Below are 27,369 nucleotides of genomic sequence, written 5' to 3' on the forward strand. Positions count from 1 at the left end.
TTCTTATTCTTTTGCATGTTTGTCACACTTAAATGTTTCAGATCACCAAACAAATTTAAATATTAGACAAAGATAACACAAGTAAACACAAAATGCAGTTTATAAATGAAGGTCTTTATTATTAAGGGAAAAAGAAATCCAAACCTACAGGGCCCTGTGTGAAAAAGTGATTGCCCCCTAAACCTAATAACTGGTTGGGCCACCCTTAGCAGCAACAACTGCAATCAAGCGACTGCGATAACTGGCAATGAGTCTTTTACAGCGCTGTGGAGGAATTTTGGCCACTCATCTTAGCAGAATTGTTGTAATTCAGCCACATTGGAGGGTTTCCAAGCCTGAACCGCCTTTTTAAGGTCGTGCCACAGCATCTCAGTCGGATTCAGGTCAGGACTTTGACTAGGCCACTCCAAAGTCTTAATTTTGTTTGTCTTAAGCCATTCAGAGGTGGACTTGCTGGACGGACAGATGGCTGGACATTCTCCTTCAGGATTTTTTTAGACAGCAGAATTCATGGTTCCATTTACCACAGCAAGTCTTCCAGGTCCTGAAGCAGCAAAACAGCCCGAGACCATCACACTACCACCACCATATTTTACTGTTGGTATGATGTTCCTTTTCTGAAATGCTGTGTCACTTCTACGCCAGATGTAACGGGACATACACCTTCCAAAAAGTTCAACTTTTGTCTCGTCAGTCCACAGAGTATTCTCCCAAAAGTCTTGGGGATCATCAAGATGTTTTCTGGCAAAACTGAGACGAGCCTTTATGTTCTTTTTGCTCAGCAGTGGTTTTCGTCTTGGAACTCTGCCATGCAGGCCATTTTTGCCAAGTCTCTTTCTTACGGTGGAGTCATGAACACTGACCTTAACTGAGGCAAGTGAGGCCTGCAGTTCTTTGGATGTTGTTGTGGAGTCTTTTGTGACCTCTTGGATGTGTCATCGCTGCGCTCTTGGGGTAATTTTGGTCGGCCGGCCACTCCTGGGAAGGTTCACCACTGTTCCATGTTTTCGCCATTTGTGGATAATGGCTCTCACTGTGGTTCGCTGGAGTCCCAAAGCTTTAGAAATGGCTTTATAACCTTTTCCAGACTGATAGATCTCAATTACTTTGTTTCTCATTTTTTCCTGAATTTCTTTGGATCACAGCATGATGTCTAGCTTTTGAAGATCTTTTGGTCTACTTCACTTTGTCAGGCAGGTCCTATTTCAGTGATTTCTTGATTGAGAACAGGTGTGGCAGTAATCAGGCCTGGGTGTGGCTAGGGAAATTGAACTCAGCTTTCCAAAGATGTTTTAATGGGGGGGGGCAATCACTTTTTCACACAGGGCCCTGTAGGTTTGGATTTCTTTTTCCCTCAATAATAAAGACCTTCATTTATAAACTGCATTTTGTGTTTACTTGCGTTATCTTTGTCTAATATTTACATTTGTTTGGTGATCTGGAACATTTAAGTGTGACAAACATGCAAAAGAATAAGAAATAAGGAAGGGGGCAAACACTTTTTCACACCACTGTGTATATATATATATATATATTATATTATATATATATATATATATTATATATTCTGGTTCCATTGACTTACATTAAAAGTAGAGCATGTTTCTTCCTTCTCCTGTAAAGCTACCATTTTGGAGATACAAGGTTTTCTTCCAACAACAGCGCTACTGTGTGTGTGTGTGTGTGTGTGTGTGTGTGTGTGTGTGTGTGTGTGTGTGTCTATATAAGGTCTGAATACTAACTTTTTTTTTTTTTACCAGCAGTTTGAACTAATTTGGTAGAACAGGCATCAGTGAATAACTTGCCTCACCTCTACACATGATCATGACCTGTATCAGGAAAAACGTATTCAACGTGTATTTCATTATCTGTGCATTAAACAACAACACACAGTTAATTAGTGAGTAAGGTGAGGCTCTGCTGGGCTATCACTCTCCTAAAGTGATATTACTTTCTTTTAGTCTGAAGACTTCCTTCCTGCACACCTCATTTTACTGAAACCTGCTTATAAACACAAACTGACTCCAAACAGATTATTACAATCACATATAATAATATTAAAAGAAGCTTGTTCTCAATGTTTTGCCAAAATAAAATCCTTGGTATTTTGTTTTTATCAGGGCTGTTTCGAGGGGTGGGTGGGGCCTGGGGCCAGTCAGACTATACAGGGCACATCTGCCTTTTTGGATTTGACAGTGAATAACTGTATAAACTACTGTACAACATTTCACTGACCACCCAGGCCCCTGTCTTTTGAACAGAAGAAGAAAAAAAAGGAAGAAGCCAGACAATTGGGTGTTGTACATGGGCTGATTTGCATATTACGTGCCACACGGCAATCAGATTTTAATCTGACTAGCCGGAGACGCATTTGATTACCAGTGAAAATGCATGTGGATAAGAACTTATCAGGTTACAATACAGATATAAATAAAACAAGGAAGAGTACACAGGGTCAGAGAGAAAAACAACTCTAATATTATATCAATGCGTAACACGTCCGCATAGTTTAAGAAACAGTGATCTTGACAACATGAAGTGATAAAATAGGGCTCAACAGAGTAAGCTGAACACATAATTATCGTTCTGCTTCAAGCTGTCGCTGAAACAATAGAACCCGAGAGGGAGTGTGTTACTGTGAAATAACATCACGGCTGTGATTTGATCGCCGTAGATCATCACAGCCGTGATGTTATTGGCGATAACACACTCCTCGAGTGTTCTATTGCTTTAATACAACAGTTAAATAAATAAAGTAATAAATTAATAAACTGGGCCGTGAACGCGGCGTTTAATATGTTTTAATGTTCGCAGTTCCTTCACCAAATTGTAGTTCCTTAACGAGCAGCTTGTTGCTACGTCAGAGTAACGAGCTCCGCCCACTCGCTGCACAGCCGGCAGATCGTTCTACAGCTCCTTACACTAAATTCCCAAACTGTCATCACCACTGAGCAGCTTTTCAGTCGGCAGCTGTGACAGAAGAACAGCTAAACAACCTGGAATCAGCCAGAAATGAACCCAACACCATTCGCCAAATGTGCAGTCTGATCTTCAGAGTCTGACCAAATCAGACTGAGCCATAAAACTGCCGCAATATCAAGTTCAGCTCAGTTGTGTCAATTTTTGCCAGATCAGTATTAATGTTGTTTTGTTCCAGCCAGTCTGTAAAGCATCTTACAGCCCATTTAGTTTGGCTGTAAGTTAATTTAGTGTCGTCTCTTCAGAGTCTGACCAAATCGGCTGTCGCTCAAATGTGATCTAAAAAAAAGTGTCCATTTTCTGTTTGTGGCAAAGTAAGAAGTAAAAACGTTCAAATGTCTTGAGCGTCTCATACAGCTGTCAAAGTCGTTGCTTAGCAACAGCGTCTCAGCGGAGTGACACAGTGTTTGTGAAATGGCGAAATAACAGCACGGTAAGAACGCTTCTCAACCAATCAGCTTGCGTAGCCGGAACTAACTGTTGTATAAAAATCATTAAATAACGAGTCCTTTAGGCTAAATTCACATTCACGCGATTCACTTTCACAGTCGTGTTGGCAAACGACCCAAATCTGCTGTTAATGTGGGCAAACTTACATCATGAAATGTCCTTTTAACTTGTATCTGGATCGATGAGATTTTATCCACATGCATTTTCACTGGTAATCAAATGCGTCTCCGGTTAGTCAGATTAAAATCTGATTGCCGCGTGGCACATAATATGCAAACCAGCCCATATACAACACCCAATCACCTGTGTTGTTCCTTGGTTTTCCTGTTCTGCTCAAAAGGCCTGGATGGTCAGTGAGATGTTGTGCAGTAGTTCACAGTCAAATCTAAAAAGGCAGATGTGCCCTGTATAGTCTGACTGGCCTTAGGCCCCGCCCACCCCTCGAAACAGCCCTGTTAAAAACAAAATACCAGGCATTTTTTGGATTTTTACCTCGGTAAATGCTCAGAATTTTTCTCTTGGCATTAAAATGAGCACATGCTCCACTTAATACTATTATAAACAATAATGTCACATCAAAGAACTATGTGCGTCACGAACAGTACACTAACTAAACAGCAGAATGAGCCTTCACGGCCAAGATAATTCACTCTGAGCAGATCTCAGCTTCATCATTAGAGCTATATAAAAGTGGCTCAGATTTTTTTTTGTGTGTGTCCAAACAGCTCTGAAAACATCAGTTCTGTGTCACATTAGGTCAAAAATCGTATTATCTATAAGATCATATGATTTATAATGCCTATTCAGCCTTATAATGTGAACACAGCCTTAGCAAAAATGGACAAACAGACAAACCTATAGGACATTTATTGACTTTGCTACTCTTTTATTGTGATCTGTACAGCACAAGGTGCTCATATTGTGTTGTTTTGACTGTTTCACTTTCTACTTTTCATTAAGAAAGTCCAACCAAACACCGTAGCAGTCATCATTATCATCTTATCAGCTGATATATGATTCTTTATAAGCGATTGTTAAACAGATCTGCTAACAGGCACAGTCTATTCCAGTGAATCTGATAAGAAACCATTCAGCTTTATGCACCTATTAACTGGAATCTGAAAAAGGAACAAGAATGCAAAATTATAGTTACCAGTAACAATAATTCAAATCACTGCTCGGAGAGCAGCTGAGTGAGGCAGACTCAGTTCTGGGTTATTTAGGAAATTACTGTTTAAAGAGGGTTTACAGCTGTAGAGCTCTCTCCTATACAAACAATTCAACACACTTACCTGAAACCGCATGTGTACACATTATATACACCCATCAGGCATATCATTATGACCACCTCCTTGTTTCTACACTCATTGTCCATTTTATCAGCTCCACTTACTATATAGGTGCACTTTGTAGTTCTACAGTTACAGACTGTAGTCCATCTGTTTCTCTGATACTTTGTTAGCCCCCTTTTACCCTGTTCTTCAGTGGTCAGGACCCCCATGGACCCTCACAGAGCAGGTACTATTTGGGTGGTGGATCATTCTCAGCACTGCAGTAACACTGACGTGGTGGTGGTGTGTTAGTGTGTGTTGTGCTGGAGCGAGTGGATCAGACACAGCAGTGCTGCTGGACACTGCTGGACTGAGAATAGTCCACCAACCAAAAATATCCAGCCAACAGTGTCCTGTGGGCAGCGTCCTGTGACCACTGATGAAGGACTAGAGGATGACCAACACAAACTGTGCAGCAGCAGTTGAGTCTAATAGAGTGGACAGTGAGAAATCAAAGATTTGATTTCTGTTAAAATGTAGTTGAAAGATTTAGATTCACCATGACATCAACTTTAACATTAAAAAAATACTGTCCCACATTTTTATGTTACTACCAAAAAACAAACTCTTAGTCTGTGGGTGGAGCCTTATTTTAGCCACGCCCTTGCATTTTCAGAGGAGGAAGTGAGGCTGCATCCCTGCCGCTCATGGCCACATGGTGAGCAGTTAGATCCCATTGTTTTGAAGTAAATGTGTCCCAAAGTCTGAAAATCAGTGTGGAACATTAAGAATCGTCATATTTTCTGCAGTTCAGCACTTTTTAGTGTTTTAATGTAAAATATGATGATTTTCTGTGTGAACAGCTGTTCAGAGCTGTGTTTGCTGGTCAGGTACTGGCTGAGTTTCAGAGCTCAAAATGAGCTAAAATTGTCACTGAAACAGTCACTACTGACACATTTGGTAAAGTCTGGGTAGAGTTATGATTGTTATTAGAGTCCCAAAATGGAATGTTTAATCATTAGTTTTAATAAAATAAACATAATTAAGGTATAGGGTCACTCAGAGCAAGTCTATATATGTGAATGTAAGTATATATATATATATATATATATATATATATATATATATATATGTACGTATGCATGTATGTGTGTATGTGTGTATATATATATATATATATATATACATACATACACACACCTGTAAAGTTACCATTATGGAGATATGAAGTTTTCTTCTAACAACAGCGATATATATGTATATACATACAGACAGATTAACGTAAAAAGCCCCCGCTACACACACACCCCCACTGTTGAAGAACTGACAGGGGATTTTTTTTTGCATGCTGGTACTTTTTGGTGGTGATCTGGCACTACCAAAACAGTGAACATGTATGATAAAGGTGAAGGTTTACCAGCGATGAATCAGCAAGGTTTCAGTAGCAAGCGGGCCAGTGAGGTGACACCAGAGGTATTTAAGAAAAGCTGGCTGGGGACCAACAGTTCTGGGAACCACAAAGTCATATGAGGTGACCAAAGGACGCAAATTATTCACCGAGTTCCCTAAACCTAATAGTTGCTTCAATGAAAAGAAAAACTGATATACAGACCACAGATATCACACGATAACCAGAGAGCTCCACTGAAGGTGTTCAACCACACAGCTTCTCCATTTCCAGCCAAAACAGAAACTCACAGAGTAAAAGGAGATAAATATCTATTAAGAACGTCAACCGAGATACACGTCAAGTAAAATGACAATGACGAATATTTTCACTGGCATTTACACAAGAACCAGCGGTGAAATGGAACATGTAACGTAAAATGGCCATAGTGAGATGTAAATCACGAGATAAGCCTTCTCTGCTCATTAACAGCCTCACAGAAGATGTCACAAACAGGACGTGTGCGTGTTTTCTGTTCATCTGAAAAGGCATCGCAGCTCTCGCACTCAGATTCCACTTAAAACCTCGGGGGTAACTCACTCCACTGATCTGAGACCGAAAAGGAGAAATTTGGAGTACAAATAAGGTTCGATCTCGATGAAAGACCACGGTCAGGTTCAGAGGAAGCTACAAACGCAGCAGGGCTGAAATTTCAGTGAAACAATATGACAAAAACCGCAGCCTTGAGATGGAGAACTGCTCCTGAAATTCTGGAGAAAACAGAACTAGGATGTAAAAGGCTGCAGACACTGTGTGTCATGAGGCTAAAAGCTGCAAATCCTCTGAGCTCAGAGTCAGTCATTAATGCCCTGCTGCTGTTTATAAAGTTACACCATTATAACAAAAACAAACTTCTGATCTGATCAGAAAAAAAAAGCTGTGACTCAATATAAACCTTTCACTCACGTGTATAATTAAAGTTAGGCACCAGATGCTGATGATAAATCTAATCGTGTTTCCTGCATTACGTCATTTCAGGTTGTTGCTGTGAATGTTTTTCTTTTTTTGAGGGGAACAACAAATTTGCAGTTAAGTTAAATACAAAAATGAGGCATCTAAAACATGATTTTAGTAAAAAATGTAAGATAAAAAAAAAAACAATATTCCACTTTTGTTTTTTTTTTCATTTTGAGTGTTTCTATACTATTAAACTAGACGCAACCTTAACGTACCTTTATATATGACTAAAAACGAAGGTTTATGCCATATTAGCGATTGTGCATTGCAAAGGAATTTTCAAGATATCGACGGTACCACACAGCAACCACCTAGCAGCATCCTAGCAACCACCTCGATTATCACAGCAACTGCCTAGCAACAGCCTTACAACTATCCGCAATACCATAGCAACCACCTAGCAACACCCCAGCAACCATTTGGGATATTATAGCCACCACTTAGCAACACCTTATCGACCACATGGGATACCATAGCAAACACCTAACAACATCCTAGTGACGATCTGGGATCCCACAGTAACCACCTAGCAACGCCATAAAAAGCACCTGGGATACCACAGCAACCACCTAGCAACATCCTAGCAACCACCTCGATTACCACTGCAACCATCTAGCAAAAGCCTCACAACCGTGTAGTAACACCCTAGCGACCATTAGGGATCCCACAGCAACTATGTAGCAACACCATAATGAGCGCCTGGGTTATCATAGCAACCACCTAGCAACATCCTAGCAAACCCCCTCGATTACCACACCAACCGCCTAGCAACAGCCTCGCAACTATCTGCGATACCATAGCAACCACCTTGCAGCACCTCAGCACCCACTCGGGATAGTGTAGCAACCACTTAGCAACACCTTAGCAACCACATCGGATACCACAGCAATCACCTGGCAACCATCTGGGATCCCACAGCAACTACCTAGCAACACTATAATAAACACCAGAGATACCATAGCAACCACCTAGCAACATCCTAGCAACCCCTCTATTACCACAGCAATGATGGGAAAATAGTGGAAAATCTGAAACAATAAGTTTTCTTTGGGGACTATTTTGCCATGAAACACCCTTCCTATGTAAAAACTATTGCTAAAAAAAAGTGTCTCAGTCATCAGGCGGTGAATTCATAACCCTGTGACGTAATAACTTTCTCTGAGGGAGCTTTTAAAGGTGGACGTCTGGTTCCTATCACCACCACTAGCCACGTTTACCTGCAGCCTGATAATCCGTTAATAATCCGACTAACAGCTCAATCGGAATAGAATACGTCCATGTAAACACCTCAATCAGAATAGTCTAGTCTGATTGAGGCCATTCAGGATACAGTTTCTATCCGACTGATCGAGGTGGGTAATCCTGTAAATAATCTGTTAAATAGAAGAATAATATCCGTGTAAACGCCTGTATCTGATTACATTCCCTATCGGAAAGTTTAAGTCCGTTCTGATCATGTTCGTCACGTCATAGTGAGAGTTTATACCGTTCAACATGGCGGAGCAGAAAACTGGTCTGCAGAGGAGACGAAGTTTCTGCTCTGATCTTTAAAAGACGGCGGTGGGACGGACGTCCAGCTTATGTGTCTCAGAACACGACGTCTTCCTCTCGGCCTTCTTTAATAAGGATGTGTGAAGGACGTTTTCCTGAGTCTGACATCATTTTAAAGCAATTAAAAACACAAGCGCTGCTCACTGCTGCTCGTCTCACTCTGACTGGACTCACGTGATGCTGGTTGTCATGGTAACGTCTACACTAAGTGGTTCTCTACGCATGCATGTAATTTTGCATCTGATTACTTGTAGTGAGCATGTAAACAGAGATTTTCCATCAGATTGTTGAGCAGAGTGAGAATATTACGACGGTGTTTTAGGGCCACTGTTAATAAAAATACAAATAGTAGACTTCGAGAATAAAGTCGTAATATTTCAAGAATAAAGTTGTTGAATTACGACATTAAAGTGGCATTAACACCAGGAGAGGTCACAATATTGAGGCCAAATGAGGGGCGGTGAGTTGGTGGAGTTCTACTTTCATATCGATTCACCCATAAAGAAACACTCAGTCTCCCTGTCTCTCCTGCACATCAGCACCAGCCTGTCATTAGTATAAGAACCGGCTGAAACGGCTGAGCAGGAAACTGTGTTTATCTAGAATAAAGAGCCAGACGGACTCGGAGGAAACTGTCTGTCTGTGTTGTTGAAGGAGAATCTCAGGCAGGGTCGTCTACACGGCTATCGGGGCTACATTTCCCTCCATTCAAAGAGGGCATGAAGTTTCACAGACAGTGAGAATGATGATCAACATGATCCACAGAGAGACAGGAGTGAGTGGAACCCCGGCACCAGTACAGCAACTGAGACCCCAACGTGTTATGGCCCTCCTACAGTTAGCCCCCCTACAGTTAGCCCCCCTACAGTTAGCCCAATTTATCCTCTTTTTTCTTTTTCTCGAAAAATTACAACTTTTTTCTCGAAATATGACTTTATTCTCAAAGTCTACTGTTTTTATTTTTATTAACAGGCACTAAAACAGGCTCCCGAATGGCGCAACCGTCTAAGCGTTGGCCCTGTCATCAGGAGATCGTGAGTTCGATCCCTGGTGATGCTACAGCCGTCCGTAGCCGGGAGTCCAAGAGAGCACAATTGGCCTCGCTCTCTCTGGGTGGGTAGGATGGCCCCTCCTTCTCCCCCCATCACTCAGCGCGATGCTAGTCAGCGCAGGCGTCTGTTAGCTGACGCAACAGATCTGGCGGTTGGCGCTTTCCTCCGAGCGCGTTCGGCTGTCCAGTGACGTTGCGTGAGCGGCGATCGAAAAGAAGCGTCGGCGCTTCACAGGTCTCGGAGGAAGCCTGTGTTAGCCTTCGCCCTCCTAGCGTTGATAGTATCGTGTGATTGAGGGAGTCCTAATTAGCGGGTGAACTGGCGAAGACTAAATTGGGGAAATAATTGGGTTAAAATCCAAAACAGGCCCTAAAACGCCGTCGTAGAACATAAACACCTCGGTCTTAATCTGTAATCGGAATTTATTAAATGTATTAAATTGGATTGGCAAAAATCTTTGCATGTAAACACAGACACTGTAAACAGTTCTGACTCTAGAACAGAGCATTTCACACCAAACCACTCGGAACAACTCTGTTTACATCGTTATCATGTAATTATGCAGAACTTTTTCAGAATTCCTCTTTGAACACTTTGCAGCACAGACAAAACAGCCGTGTAATATCGATTGTTAGCTGTCAGACAGAGCTCAGTCTGAGAGTTCTGTTACAGCTCAGTGAAAACAGTGTAACGATGGTGCAGCATCACTGCTGTGGAATTTTTTTTAAAGAAATAATCATCTCAAAAACATGCTACTAATAAAGCAAACTACACTCTTAAAATGATGCTTCTTCAAGGGTTCTTTAGTAAAGAAAATAGCTCTATATAAACTAATGAACACTCAAAGAACCCGTTGCATGATTTAAGGGTTCTCCGCATGGAAAACGTGCATGACTGTGCTATGGACCTTTTGAAAAGGGTTCTATATAGCACCCAAATGGGTTCTTCTATTGTTACAAGCTTGACAACATGACTGTATAGAACCATCTATAGCACATTCTCCATCAATCCGAAGAACCCTTTCTTTGAGTGTTCACCGTACTTAACAGAACCATTTTCTTTACTAAAGAACCTTTGAAGCACCACACCATCTTTTTTAAGACCAAAAAGCGTTCTGATACTGTTATGACGTTAAGCCTGTGACAATAGAGGAACCCTTTTAGGTGCTATATAGGACTCTTATCAATACGGTTCTGTTTAGAACCATCTACAGCACATTCTCCATCAATCTGATGGGATACCACAGCAACCACCTGGCAACAGTCTAGCAACACCCTAGCAACCATCTGGGATCCCACAGCCGTTTTGGTGGTATATAGGACTCTTATCAATAAGGTTCTGTTTAGAACCATCTACAGCACATTCTCCAGCAATCTGAAAAACTCTTTCACGACGCAAAGAACCCTTTATTCATGGAAAGGGTTCTTTGAGTGTTCACGGTTCTACATGGAGCCATTTTCTTTGCTGAAGAACCCTTGAAGAACCATCTTTTTAAAGTTTGTACACAATTTTTTGCTATGACGCCTCTAAATTTTTTAACTTCGCTTTTAAAAATAAAAACTTTTCATATGCATATCAGCACATGTAGAACCAAGTGCAAAAGTCTTGGCGCCCCTGGTCAAATTAACGTGTTTTGTTTTTTGTTTTGATTTTCCAAGTGAAATAAGTTTATCCTCCACAGGAAACACACTTCGGCACATTTTAGTGCACGGTTACTGTGTATTTGCTGACCTTAACATATTGGGAAAAAACCTAAACATAAAATGTGACCTGTGCAAACGTTATGACACATTTTATTGTATGTCATATTTTTTACAACGTGTTAAACTCAAACAGAGCAACCACAAGGCTCATTTTCACTGAACCAAACCTGCCAAGTGTGAACAGATTTAAAGTCCTTATTTGTGTCCAGCTGGACTGATAAACGCTGCAGGTGCAAATGTAACAACAGACATTGTGCCGTACAGCAGCTGGAGAGCTTGTCGTTCTCCTTTTTCTTTACAGTTACCTGGAACTTTATCCACGGAGGCGAAGGCGGGGCCTCGTCGAGCCTGGTCGTAGAAGCGGAAGGGCAGCTGGGACGTAGAAGCAGCGGGCTGACTGAAGCCCAGAACTTCAGAGGACGGCTGGACAGGAAGGTCCAGAAGCGCTGCAGGATGGAAAAAAGAGGTTTGGAGAGTTTGGAAAAGAAAGAGGAGAGACAGAAGAAGAGATGCAAATCACACGCAAAAACTGTGTTCCCGAAAGAGCAACAGCTGAAAACAGTTTAAAACGCTTTGCATACAAAATCTGAATAAACACACTGACATACCTTTAAACGCAACTGCTTTTAGATGCTTTCAGCTCAGTCGTATGCAAAAGTTTAGGTGCCCTGATTAAATTACACATTTTATTGATTGTCTAAGTGAAAACGAGTTGACCCAAACTTAAATGTGGCATTTTTATAATTGCTAAGCTTACATACATATCATACCATACATACCTTTTTAACATAAAAGACAACATGCTGTAACTCGAGCATCAGAACTGCTGCAGCATTTAAGGTCTGACTTCAGCTTCATATCACTGAAGAATTAGGGGTGGGTGATAATAAATAATTGCCCCCCTCTTTGAAGGCATATGATGCCCTAAATGTAACTCAAGCCCAGCAGTGAGGAGCTGAACTTTACCCTCCTCTGCTGTCACTGCAGTCTGGCAGGGTCACCTACAGAGCAGCACTGGTAGCTGTTAATGAAGTGATGCTCTTTTTATTTGAGGGTCCCATTTCAGAGGGAAGATTTCAACCACTACCCTGTAACTCAGTAACAAGGAGCAAAGCGACACTCAAAAACAAGGGATAGGGGTAAAAATAAGAAATGGGACTGGGCCCAAGTGCTTTTTTACTTTTTTACTTGCTATTTTTACTATATCTAACCGAGACAGTAGTGTGACAGTGGTTATGTGTAGTTTAGTGTACCAATTCAACAGTACTTAGTACTTACACTGATCAGGCATAACATTATGACCACCTCATTGTTTCTGCGCTCGTTGTTCATTTTATCAGCTCCACTTACTATATAGGTGCACTTTTGTTTCTCTGCATACTTTGTTAGCCCCCTTTTACCCTGTTCTTCAGTGGTCAGGACCCCCATGGACCCTCACAGAGCAGGTGCTATTTGGGTGGTGGATCATTCTCAGCACTGCAGTAACACTGACGTGGTGGTTGTGTGTTAGTGTGTGTTGTGCTGGAGCGAGTGGATCAGACACAGCAGTGCTGCTGAGTTTTTAAACACCTCAGTGTCACTGCTGGACTGAGAATAGTCCACCAACCAAAAATATCCAGCCAACAGTGTCCTGTGGGCAGCGTCCTGTGGGCAGCGTCCTGTGGGCAGCATCCTGTGACCACTGATGAAGGACTAGAGGATGACCAACACAAACTGTGCAGCAGCAGATGAGCTATCGTCTCTGACTTTACATCTACAAGGTAGACCGACAAGGTAGGAGTGTCTAATAGAGTGGACAGTGAGTGGACACAGTGTTTAAAAACTCCAGCAACACTGCTGTGTCTGATCCACTCAGACCTGCACAACACACACTAACACACCACCACCACGTCAGTGTTACTGCAGTGCTGAGAATGATCCACCACCCAAATAGTACCTGCTCTGTGAGGGTCCATGGGGGTCCTGACCACTGAAGAACAGGGTAAAAGGGGGCTAACAAAGTATCAGAGAAACAGATGGACTACAGTCTGTAACTGTAGAACTACAAAGTGCACCTATACAGTAAGTGGAGCTGATAAAATGGACAATGAGCGTAGAAACAAGGAGGTGGTCATAATGTTATGCCTGATCTGTGTAAATAAACAGCAAGGACCATGATAGACAATAAACCAGTTTGGCCATCTTAATAGATGCTTCAAACGGATGGTTCTTAAAGGGCTTTTCAGTAAAGAAATTTGTCCTATATAGAACCATGAACACTCATAAGAACTCTGCATGATTAAAGAGTTCTCTACATAGTGAAGTGGTCCTTCAGATTGATGGAGAATGTGTTATAGATGGTTCTATACAGAACCTATTTAAAAAGGGTTCTATATAGCACCCAAAATAGGTTCTTCTATAGTTATAAGTTTTACATCATAACAACAGAGGAACCCTTGTTGGTGCTATATAGAATCCTTTTCGATAAGATTCTATATAGAACCATCTACAGCACATTGTTGTTTATTGTATTTCTTTTAAAGAATTATTTTATTTGTTTAAAGTATTACGGAATTCTTGCTTTATTATATGCAAAAGTACAGCATTTCAGCCATATTCCAACATATAAATGAATACTTTTGGTCTAACTGAGCAACAGTGAGCTAGAAAACGTTCACCTCATGACCCATTTCACAGCAAAATAAATGCTGGGAAATTAATCCAAATGCGTATGTTCAAACCAGAGAAAATCCAAAAATGGATCTTTAACAATATTGATTCCTTTTTTTAAGGTTAAAAAAAGCAAGTGGATGAGATGTTCGGCGTGTTAGAACGTTATTTCACGGCTCTACTGAAAACAAATCTGATTTGCTGCCGTCCATCTACCGCCAAAATGTAGGAAATACTGACCTGCTATTCTCTGCATCTTCATGCGGCGGGCTTGGATGCGGCCCTTGGCCAGCCGCTGCTTGGCGATGATGCAACGGATGTGGTCAGCGAAGATGAAGGAGGCCTGCAGGATGGGGAGGGGCTTGGCATGGGGGTTGGAGGTGGGCTTGTGGATGGTGATGTTTAGAGCCCTGCTGTCGTCCTCCACCCCAGACACCTGCATGTCCTACAATACCAACAACAACAATAAACAACGACGAAAATACTTCAAAAACAGCAGGCATACAAAACTAAAGACATGGTTTAATTATGAACGCTAGGGATGAGCAGTGATACAACATGGCAAGATATTTGCTCAAATAATATTACCACTGGACAGATGTTCGGATTTGATGGATTTGATGGCATTTGATGCTGTATTAATTGGAAGAGCAGTTTTAAGTAAAGCTGGGTTAGGTATACAGTGGACAAAAACAAACCCACCCACATAAATATACACTGATCAGGCATAACATTATGACCACCTCCTTGTTTCTATGCTCATTGTCCATTTTATCAGCTCCACTTACTATATAGGTGCACTTTGTAGTTCTACAGTTACAGACTGTAGTCCATCTGTTTCTCTGATACTTTGTTAGCCCCCTTTTACCCTGTTCTTCGGTGGTCAGGACCCCCATGGACCCTCACAGAGCAGGTACTATTTGGGTGGTGGATCATTCTCAGCACTGCAGTAACACTGACGTGGTGGTGGTGTGTTAGTGTATGTTGTGCTGGTCTGAGTGGATCAGACACAGCAGTGTGTGTGTGAGGTGAAATTTCCCTGTTGTGGGACTAATAAGGGTCTGTTAATCTTACTAGCTTAACATCGTAACAACAGAAGAACCCCTTTGGGTGCTATACAGAACCATTTTTAACACATTCTCGTCAATCTAAATAACCCTTTAAATACGCAAAGGGTTAATCGAGTGTTCGCGGTTCTATATAGAACCATTTTCTTCACTAAAGAACCCTTGAAGCACCATCTTTTTTTAAGAGTGTGGACTCTTGGACGAGCAGTCAGTGGAGCTCTTATGTAAAAAGGGTTTGTACTCATGATTTATAACAAGGTTGTCATTGTGCCTCGCATGAAGTGACGCAAGTATAGCTACAGAGCATCCGCTTCAGCCTCGTACAAGCAACTGATATGGGTTTGTTCACGTGGGATATGTTGACTCAGAATGAGATGATGTCCAAACTCACAGATCCATGTGTTCTTACTGCTGTTTAGTTAACAAAAGCTCCTCCCTATACAGCACAATCCTACTGAGGGCGTAGGAATCCAGCTCGCTCACAGCCTGTCTCTCCACAATACGGCAAGAATTCCACAGTGATTATCTTAGGTGTTGTCTGCCTGCTGTGGAAGTATAAATCAAGTTAACTGATGTTAAGAGATTAGACAGCCAACCTGCAGAAGGCCAGCGAACTTGACGACTCCCCAGCCCAAGCGTTTGGTATCCGGTTCCACCAGGCTCATCTGATATACGTCCACGGCCAGGAAGCGCTGGGCCTGAACCCCATCCTTACTCACCACCATGCATGCAATCAAATCACTGTTATCTAAGGAGGAAAATCAAGGGTTCATGGTTAGTTTAACTCTGGTTATTGTCCTGCATGTATGATAAAACATGCTAAATATTTACACTCACTGTATACGATAAAATCAAACAAAAGTCATATCGGGGTAAACAGGAACTCCTCAGCGCAGACACCCAAGAAAGCATACCTAAATGGTTCTCGGACATACAGCTGTACAAAAATCCTTTTACGTTTTGTGAAGGCTCTTCAAACTTTCATACTCACACATCGTTTAGTTAAAGAACTGTCCATTGCAAAATTCCTTAGAGAACCAAAAGAACCCAATTTGCAGGGCAGTATGTAAACTTTTGGAGCAGGCTGTGTTGCAGTTGTGAAATAAAAAACCCTCTAAAAAATATTAATTTTGAATTAGAGGAAGAATTTGTCATTATCTGTAAAAACAGAAGCAAGACTTAAAAGATTTGAATGTTCATTTTGTTAAATATTTCGGAATTATTTTCTACAAAATAACTGAGAGTGGTGTCAGCACTCGAGCACCATTTTTTGCAGCATTAAAAGGGACAGAACCCACACCAGCAGGATCTGGCATATGGTTGCTGTCACAGATGTCAAAATGGGGAGTGAAATAGTTTATTACTTAAAAGTAAGGCCCAGTGTTACTCAGCGTGTGAGCTTTAATCAAGTCAAAGTTTATTTATATAGCGCTTTTCACAACAGGGGTTGTCGCAAAGCAGCTTTACAGAAAAATCTGGGTCCGAGCCCCCATGAGCGTCGCTAATGGAGACAGTGTCAAGGAAAAACTCCAAGAGCAAGAAACCTTGAGAGGAACCAAGACTCAAACGGGAGACCCATCCTCCTCTGAGCTTTAGTTTAATTCATTTGTTTTAATAAAATAAGCATAATTAAGGTATAACGTCACTCAAAACAAAAGGATTCATTAGAAACAGTTCTTAATGTTTAACACTGATTTACTTTGGGACACATTTACTTCAAAACAATGGGATTGAAGTGCTCACCATGTGGCCATGAAGGACAGGGATGCAGCCTCACTTCCTGCTCTAAAATGCAGGGTCGTGGCCAAAATGTGGCTCCACCCACAGACTAAAACTCATGGGACAGCATTTATTTATTTATTTTTAATTAGCCTCTTGATAAATTTTAATCTTTCATCTTTACTTAAAAAGAGATTTGCCAAAAATATTAAAACATTTAAAAATTCACTGATTCAAATTTAGGGGTTAGGGTTAGGAAGCTACCCTATAAATGATGACTGTGTACATGTTTAGCTTATAACTACCTCAGTTGATGCCCCGAGTTTGAACAGATCAGAACATAATCCTCGTAAAACTCTAAGAACTGAATATTTTATCGTACAGTAATTCAGCTGAATGGTCTGAAGTCTACAATCAGCCAGAGTGAAAATACCCTGAAACCTCATAAAAAAAAAGACAAGCAAGAAACTGCAAGGAAGGAGGGGGAGGGATGAGAAAGAAAACAGCAAGACCGAGGAAGACGCATCGCAAAAAAAGCTCTTCCATGCACTTATGTAATTTTCACAGCAACTGTGACGCAGATTAGGTTTAAAATCCAGGCTGTGAATGACACCACATCACCAACAAACATCTCTCAGAGTGAAATGAAAAACTCCGCTGTCTGCAGACAGCCATGAAGAAATTATCGTGAACTGCTGCCAAACCCAAACAAGCTTTCCTGAGAAGGCTGAAATGAGCGAGGCTATCTGAGGTCATTGCTTCCTGTGACCTAACAAAATGTCAGACATTCGGTCAATGTTTAGTCAAGATCAGATAGTGTGAGCAAAACCTGCTACAATATCAAACGCTTGGCACACAGGCGGGAGTTTTCAAAACACTCCAGTGAGTCATAACCATCTGCGTATTTCACAGCAGCCACCAAGAACACTGAGGAAGAGCGCAGAGGACAAGCTGCACCGGTTACTACTCTACTAATATCTATAAAGCCAACATCATCGCCCCCCCCCCACCCCCCCCTGGCCCCGACCACGGTTTCCCTTTCTTTACTACACTTTCACAGAAGACTCGCCGACACACTCCGAGGAACTACCTCAGAAACAAGAGGACCGAATTCCTCTCCTGAGGCGAGGCTGAGAGTGGTGGATGATATAAAATCTCAAGTGACAAACTCTCTGCACAAAAACAAAGTGTGAAAAAAAAACAAAACAGGCAAGTCTGCTGCCGTGGAGACGGCCTCATTAATAGCAGCTCGTTCTGCTTTTAAAAAAAAACAAAAAAGCCACAAGACACATCACCAAAGTGTGATGTCATCCTCTCTTCAGGGGAAATCAGACGAGTCTGACAGCTGAGCCGTTTCTAAGCAGCTCATTTTATTCTTAACAGAGACGCGTTTCGAAAAAAGGGGAAACAAAACAGGCCACTTCCTCCTGCACCGCTCATGAAGGACATCCCACCGGTGACAGATGACCACTTACTCTTCAATCTGCAGCAGAGATTCGTTGTAACTGATGCAAATCATAGCTGTGGAATGTTTTTTCTTTTTTTTTTAAACACCTGCTGCTGAAATAGATTTTTTTAGGCCGAATAATATTTGTTTGCAATAAAATGGCCTGAATCCAACAGTCGGACCCTTATTTTTCTGACTTTTTACCTTTTCATCTGACTATATATATATAATATATAAGCTCATTGACTGTATATATGATATATATTAGATATATAATCATTTACTGTATATAGGATATACATGACATATACACTCATTGACTGTATACGATATATATATGATATACACACTTATTGCCTGTATATGATATACACACTTATTGCCTGTATATATGATATGTACAATGAGTGTATATATCATATATACAGGCAATAAGTGTGTATATCATATATATCGTATACAGTCATTGACTGTATATATGATATATATGAGATATATACTCATTTACTGTATATAAGATATACATGAGATATATACTCATTTACTATATACGATATATATGATATATACACTCTGACTGTATGTATGATATTATATATACACTCATTGAGTGTATACATGATATATATGATATATACACTCATTTACTGTATGCACTATATATATATATATATGACGAACATTAGAAACTGTTCACTCTGGGTGGAAATCAGAAAGATTTCTTTGCAATTCTGCACAGATGAGTGGCCAAAATTCCTCCACAGTGCTGTAAAAGACTCATTGCCAGTTATCGGAATCGCTTGATTGCAGTTGTTGCTGCTAAGGGTGGCCCAACCAGTTATCAGGTTTAGGGGGCAATCACTTTTTCACACAGGGCCCTGTAGGTTTGGATTTCTTTTTCCCTCAATAATAAAGACCTTCATTTATAAACTGCATTTTGTGTTTACTTGTGTTATCTTTGTCTAATATTTAAATTTGTTTGGTGATCCGAAACATTAAAGTGTGACAAACACGCAAAAGAATAAGAAATCAGGAAGGGGGCAAACACTTTTTCACACCACTGTGTGTGTATGTATATATAAATGAAGCCAGTGGTTTAAGCTGACCTGGCCAGTAACAGGCCCTAAAAAGGAGAACGTCGCTCTTAAATCTTTAGTTACGCCACATGCGCGTCCAGCATGTAGATCTGGAGCTCTCTGTGAGCTACTGTGTTTTCTATCACTGTATAAAAGATGCACGAGTCTTCCTTTACTGCTGCATGCACTGCGATTTTTTCTGATCGGTCAGCACTTATTACCGATTTGCTTAATCAGTGATGATAAAATGTGACTGTTGTGCAACTTCATGCACTGTTCATGTGCTTTCTCGTTCAAAATGATGACACGAACTGAATAAAATCTCTGAATTTTCGGCTTTTTTAGATGACATATCAAACAAACGCGACGACATTGCTGAGAAATCGCATTATCAGCCGAAAAAAGTGGATAAAATGGCAGAAACAGACACTTTTGTGCTTCGAAATTAAAGGGTTAAAAAAGCACAAAGCAAACAAGAGTTGATAAGTTCATGCACAAAAACCTCCACAGCAGCCAGTCGGCGTGTGTAAAAGAGAGAAAGCGTCATTTCCTGCAAGTCTAAAAATAGCACAGCTGACATCAGTGTCACCTGTCTGTCTCCCTGTCTATCTATCTATCTGTCTCTCTCTCTCTCTTGCACCCCCACTAACCTGCGGTTGCTCAGTCAGTGAAGGTAAAGGGCTTTTTTCCATCGACTCACCGCTGACCCGTTCCTGGATCTACTCTAGAAGGGCACATCACGCCCCCCCCACTAAAACCAAGAAACGCTGCCGGACTGAAGTGGTGAAGCACAATCGTTATGAAACAGAGCCGCAGTCACTCAGACCTTTTCCAGATATGGAAATCGGAGACAATGTTTATAATGCCAGTTTCCGATGCCCTCAATAAAATGCCACCCTTAGCCCAAAGAAGGGCAACTGAACTAAGACGCCTACATGAAACCTACTTCATGTTTTTATTAATAGTTATAGGCTATTCACTTTAAGTCACTCTGCCTTCCAAAAATAGAATATAGCACACTGACGGCCAGTTTCTCTGACCCAGATTATATAAGTCTAAACTTAAAAGTGTTTACAATGGCGATTCTTCACTGACAGACATTTTATCCTATTTAAGACTGCAAACTTAAAAATGATGGCTCTTTATTAAAAAACTGTTCTATGCAGAACACACTTTTTACTGGGCTGTTCTGTTAGAACTGGTTTCCCTGACATGGATTAAGCCTACACTCTTAAAAAAGGTGTTTCTCCAAGGTGTGTTAATAAAGAAAATGGTTCTATATAGAACCATGAACACTCAAAGAGCCCTTTGCATGATTAAAGGATGCTCTGCATGGTGAAAGACTTTTTCATATTGATTGTTGGAGTGTTCATGGCTCTATATAGAACCACTTCTTCTTGCTACCTGCACTAAATAATAGTCCATCAGATAAGACGTGTTTGGTGTCTGAAGATTGCTTTTGTAGTTTTAGCATCAGAGCTATGAGGCTAATGTGCATTCTTAGCAAACACGGTTCTATATAGCACCAAAATGGTTCTTTGGCTTGTAACATCAGTGGAACCCTTTTTGGTGCTTCACAGAACCCTTTTCAAAAACCTTTGCACGATTAAATGGTTCTCTGCATGGTAAAGGGGTTCTTCACATTGCTGGAGAACGTGAAAATGATTCTATATAGGACCAAAAACATTCTGGTTAAAACTGAGGATTTTGTAAACTGGCTGACTCGTTGGTGGTCAGGTGACCTTGTGCACCTATTTAAAATCAGCGATAAATGATATTTGGTATTATTTTGACCATTTTAATTACCCAGCCATTAAAGCACATAACACCAGTGACTCGAAGTTATGAGCTGCCTGATTAAACCTCTTAAAAATAATGTTTTACAGTAAAAATGGTTTCTCAAATGCTGAAAATTGGTTTTGTGACCAGCTGTTTTACAGATGCAGAGCGACTATGAAACAGGATAAAAAGGGGAAAGCAGAAGAATCATAAGGGAAAAGTGTTATTTAATACTAGGTCAACTGTGTAAACGTACATACTGACTTTTGGAGCTGTGCCTGATATTTTAAGCATCTTTTTAAGCCCTGCAGCCTTTGTGACATGGTTTCCCACTGCAAGTGGAGAATGAGCCATTTATTCTAAATGTCATACAGCGTTTTTACTGGTAAAATCACACACTCTGCCAAGACAAGCTGGCTGCCTAAGGCTGTACAGCACCAACCTATGCATCCACAGCGTCCGCCCTTCACTTAACCGTTAGGCTTGCAAACAGCTGTGAGGCAGGAAGATACAGTAGGCTGCAGCAGCAGCAGCAGCGCAGCAGCAGCAGCGCTGCATCTCCTCCCACTGGCTCACAAATCCAGACCATGTTCGACCCACTCTGCAAGCCAGCGTGTGTAGGTGCTGCCTCAACAGCCTTACTGTCAGACATGAGGTCTACTGGAAAAGGCTGAGCGCTGCTGCTGCCCACGAGAGCGTAGCCGGGCTAAATCTGAGTGGCCAAGTCCACCGAGCCCTTTGCTGGAGGAAGGAGTGAGTCATTTCTCCTGAATGCCACCGCCCCCTCGTACCTGTAAGAGTGAGAGCTGAGGGTGCTGAGGGGGCTCTCACACCTGGATGGGCTCAGAGAAAACGTGCTAAACTCAGCGACGTTTGTTGTGAAACATGAATCGATGGCCAAAAGTCACTGATTGCATTTGGTATGTGAGAGCAGTGCAGCACAGGAGAGGGGAGGAGGTGACTGGTGTGTCAAAAGTGTTGTGGTTGAGATTGGGCGGGGTTGGGGGGGTACTGACTGTAAGCGGCAGCTGATGATAAAAAGAAAAAAAGGAAATAGCTCTGGTGAACTTCCCAGAAAAGAAAAAGGTGTTTTGTGCAGTGTGAGGCCTGTCATGATCATTACTTTTCATCTGACAATTAATTTCCATATAAATATTGCAATTAACGATTTGCCTTTATAAGTTCACTGTATGCAACTATTAAAGTACAAGCTAAAAAAGGCCAAATTGGCTTATTAGCTAAAATATTACTCACTGCCGCCCTCTAAAGGTGTCACTAACAAACATCAAATAAACAAACATTACTCAGCACTGCTCTAAAGGTGCACTCTTAAAAATGAGGGTTCTTCAAGGGTAGAAAACGGTTCTATATAGAACCATCAACACCCAAACAACCCTTTGCACGATTAAAGTCATGGAGAATGTGCTGCAGACGGTGCTGTATAGAACCTTTTTGAAATGGGTTCTACACAGCACCAAAAAGGGTTCTTCTATTGTTACAAGCTCACAACAGCAGAACCCTTTTCAAAAAGGTTCTATATAGCACCGTCTACAGCACATTCTCCATTAACCCTTTCACGATGCAAAGAACCCTTTAATCATGCAAAGGGTTGTCTGGGTTTTCATGGTTCTATATAGAACCATTTTCTTTGCTAAAACAGCACTTTGCATGATTAAAGGGTTCTGTGCATCGTAAAATGGTTCCTCAGATTGATGGAGAATGTATTTGATATGGTTCTATGTAGAACCTTTTTGAAAAGGCTTCTATACAGGATCAAATAGGGTTTGTTAGGGCCTGCTATTGTGATGATGTCAGGCTTTTAACAATAGTAGAACACTTTTAGGTGCTACATAGAACCATTTTCAAAAAGGTTCTACACAGCACCATCTACAGCACATTCACCATCAATCTAAAGAACCCTTTCACAAAGCAAAGAATCCTTTTACCATGCAAAGGGTTCTTTGGATGTTCATAGTTCTATATAGAACCACTTTCCTTACTAAAGAACCCTTGAAGAATCTTTTTTTAAGAGTGTGTTAAAATCAAATGAACAAATGTTATTAACAAACATCAAATAAACAAAGATTATTTTTCAAGTAAAAATGTGTGGCATGTTCAAATGTTTACAAAGTCAGTACTTAGTAACCGCCCCTTAAGCAGTCAGCACAGCCTGCAAACACTTTCTGTAGCCTGCTAGGAGACCTTCTCACCCACTTTTTCACACCACACAACATCAAAGCATAACAGATCCATCCCACGCTTAACAGTTGGCATGGTGTCCCTTTCATCAAATGCTGATTCTTTTTTTTTATTATTCAAAAATATCATTGGTGGGAAACAACTTCTAATTTTTTCCTTCATCAAGTCAAGAGCAGTTGTTTCCAAAATGTGCCTGGATGTTTTGCATACTTTAGACCAGAGGTCACTAGTAGGCGGACCATGGTCCGAGTCCGGACCCACACGCTGTCCAATGTGGACCTGGACCTGTAACCTATAAACTATGGAGAATTATTTAATTTTGATGGAGTGGTCCTATTTTAACTGGCGTAGCTTTTCTAGCCTTTACGGTAGCTTTAGCGGCCGGAGACTCACAGACCAATCGCATGCGTTGTAAACATCACACGTGACGCTACTCAGCCAATCAGATCTTTTATAATAATAAATGTTGTTGAAATATGACTGAATTGTACTTTATTTGATTTGACATTCTGTTATTGACTGTATAAGATGTTGATATACCTACTAGGCTACTTCAGTAAACAGTATATGGCACTGAATCATGATGCAAGTTAGACATTATGATGTTCTGGACCTTCGCTTGAGGATATTTTCTCTAACTGGACCTTACTGAATTTTAATTAAAGACCCCTGCTTTAGACACTGACATCTGTGATAAGGTCAAAAGTGGGGTTTCTTTCTGAAGAATCTTTCCATGAAGATAATGTATCAGTAGAATGCATCATGTATCACTCCTGTGTCAGTCAAACCTTTCTGCAAGTCCTTTGCAATCATATGGGGGTTTTGCTTTGCCTTTCTGGCCAGCATATGAGCACAGTCCAATCTGAGAGTGCTCTCTGTCTTCCAGATCTCGCAAGACTTCCACAGTTCCACTTAACTGCCACCTCTTAATGACATTTTGGACAGTGGATACTGTGAGCTGTTTTCTTTTTATAGACTTCTCGGTGAGTGATTACACATCAGGTTCCTAATGATAATTCTTGACCCGCCTAACCAGTCCTATTTTTCTAAACCTGGTTAAACTGGACAACAGTGGCTTTGAGAACGTACACCGATCAGGTATAACATTATGACCACGCTCACTGTCCATTTCATCAGTTCCACTTACTATATAGGTGCACTTTGTAGTTCTACAGTTACAGACTGTAGTCCATCTGTTTCTCTGCATACTTTGTTAGCCCCCTTTTACCCTGTTCTTCAGTGGTCAGGACCCCCATGGACCCTCACAGAGCAGGTACTATTTGGCTGGTGGATCATTCTCAGTACTGCAGTAACACTGACGTGGTGGTGATGTGTTAATGTGTGTTGCGCTGGTCTGAGTGGATCAGACACAGCAGTGCTGCTGGAGTTTTTAAACACCTCAGTGTCACTGCTGGACTGAGAATAGTCCACCAACCACAAATATCCAGCCAACAGCGTCCTGTGGGCAGCGTCCTGTGACCACTGATGAAGGACTAGAGGATGACCAACACAAACTGCGCAGCAGCAGATGAGCTATCGTCTCTGACTATACATCTACAAGGTGGACCGACAAGGTAGGAGTGTCTAATAGAGTGGACAGTGAGTGGACACAGTGTTTAAAAACTCCATTTGAAAACCGTATTTGAATTAAAGCACAAGGGGCTGAAAGGCCAGTCTGCTCTTAAATGAAGATGGTATTTCTACTACCCAGCATGTACTCTGATGTGGTTGAGACTCACTGAGGTCCAGGACGTCGTCGGTCTTAATGAGGTCCTCTGGACGCGTCAGGGGTAGCTGGGTCTCTGGCTCTCCCTGAAGCTGCAGAGAGAGCGCCCGCAGCATGAAGAACACGCGGATAGCCTGCGGAGAGAAAAACAAACATGAGTTATTTTTATAACCACAGTATTTCAATAAAAAAATAAACATACTCCTAAATCTAAAGATCTTCCTAAATCAGTGCTTCACAGTATTGGTCCCAGAGTACCTGTCCTGCAGGAAGGACTTGTTAGGTACCTGATGATCTGAGGTATCAGATGTGTTAAAGGAGAGGAAACACCAAAATATCCAGGTCAGCGGTTCTCCAGGACCAGATTTGGGAACCACTGCCTTAAACCTTTCTCACAGTAGACAAAAAATGCCTGTTTTGGGGGTTCCTTTGTTGCATTGTATGTTTTTTCTTCAATATATTTTGATGGTATATTTTGTTGGAAGTGTGTATGATGTACAAAACCAGAACTAGATCAACATCTGTAAACATGGTTTTATTGTGTATAAATGCTGTGTGTTTATTGTGTCAGTTGTGCAGGACTGTTTAATATGATGAAAGCTGCAGTTGTTCCTTTTTATCTCGGCACGGCCGCCTTTGTGGAGAGGTGTGAATTGTTTTTCACAGCGGGGGTCTCACCCTTCATTGCTCACTAGCAGCTCAACAACATGTAACACACAGAGAGACTCCAGTGTCCTACACTCTTAGCAAAAAGGGATTTATAGTACTAAAAAAGGGTTCTTTGGCTTGTAACAAACTTGTTTCAAAAAGGGTTCCATGTAGAACCATCTATAACACATTCTCCGTCAATCTAAAGCACACTTCAACGATGCAAAGTACCCTTAATCACGAAAAGGGTTCTTTGAGTGTTCATGGTTCTATATAGAACCATTTTATTTACTAAAGAACCCTTGAAGAACCATCTTTTTTAAGTGTGTACATGGTTCTTCAAAGGTTGTTTGGTAAAGGCAACCATGAGTTCCATACTGAACCTCTTGCATGCTTAAAGTGTTCTTTGCATGGTGAACCAGTTCTTCAGACTGCTATTTTACACAAGCTTGGCATTGCAACAATTGCAGAAAGTGTTTTGCATAAGTAAACAATTAAATTAGTAAAGTTTTTAACAGATGAGTTCATTTAAGTGTAGTTCATTTGGTAACAAACTTACAGGGAGAATATTTATTATTTAAATTAAATGAATCGGTTATCAGAATTAAATCAGCTGAGAAATTCACTCATGCAGGGAGCACTTCTACAGCTGCTTTAATTAAAACGAACACAGTTACTCCATCTCATCCCGGTTTAAAGCAGAGCAGGTCTTCTTTAGGAATAAACATACTATACAGTACAAAAACTGACTTCAGACAATAGCAGAACCCTTTTTAGTGCTTTATAGAAAAGAAGTAGCTGGGCCAGCACTCATACAATTTACTGAGCAGGGTTATATTTTTCCTCAACTTGACCCGTCAGGCAAGTGGACTGAAAGTTCACTGTCCTGAACAGAGTTTAGAAAGTTTAGACAATTTTTGGCTTTTAAAAACATTTTTTTAGAAATAAAAGGTAAGAAATTAAAGATAAATAAGCACACACACACACACACACACACAATCTTAATGGCAATACAGATGATGCTAAAAGCTATGCTGTTATTATTATTTTATCAATATATATATATACATACATATATATATATATATATATACATACATTATATATATATATATACATAAATATATAATATACACTATTCATATAATAATTAAGCATTACAAAACGACAGGGAGTGTGTTATCGTGAAATAACCGTATAATAACCGGTCGCCGTAGATCATCACAGCCGTGATGTTATTGGCGATAACACACTCCTCGAGTGTTCTATTGCTTTAATACAACAGTTAAATAAGTAAAGTAATAAATTAATAAACTGGGCCGTGAACGCAGCGTTTAATATGTTTTAATGTTCGCAGTTCCTTCACCAAATTATAGTTCCTTAACGAGCAGCTTGTTGCTACGTCAGAGTAACGAGCTCCGCCCACTCGCTGCACAGCCGGCAGTTCGTTCTCCAGCTCCTTACACTAAATTCCCAAACTGTCGTCACCACTGAGCAGCTTTTCAGTCGGCAGCTGTGACAGAAGAACAGCTACAACCTGGAATCAGCCAGAAATGAACCCAACACCATTCGCCAAACGTGTAGTCTGATCTTCAGAGTCTGACCAAATCAGACTGAGCCATAAAACTGCCGCAATATCAAGTTCAGCT

The 27,369-nt window shown here is 41.0% G+C and overlaps 1 protein-coding gene across 1 annotated transcript in view; it reads right to left on the reverse strand.

Moving 5' to 3' along the window:
• The window catches only part of clec16a (C-type lectin domain containing 16A), a 153,346-nt gene that overhangs the window by 21,371 nt on the left and 104,606 nt on the right, over nt 1-27,369 (reverse strand). Inside the window, exons 19-22 of the mRNA XM_036589270.1 lie at nt 25,086-25,206; nt 15,723-15,874; nt 14,300-14,504; nt 11,716-11,856 (exon numbers count right to left, since the gene is read on the reverse strand). Of these exons, the coding sequence (XP_036445163.1) occupies nt 11,716-11,856; nt 14,300-14,504; nt 15,723-15,874; nt 25,086-25,206 (619 nt within the window). The remainder of the gene's footprint in view (nt 1-11,715; nt 11,857-14,299; nt 14,505-15,722; nt 15,875-25,085; nt 25,207-27,369) is intronic.

Source organism: Colossoma macropomum, unplaced genomic scaffold (assembly GCF_904425465.1).
Source record: "Colossoma macropomum unplaced genomic scaffold, Colossoma_macropomum, whole genome shotgun sequence".
NCBI classification, from domain to species: Eukaryota; Metazoa; Chordata; class Actinopteri; order Characiformes; family Serrasalmidae; genus Colossoma; species Colossoma macropomum.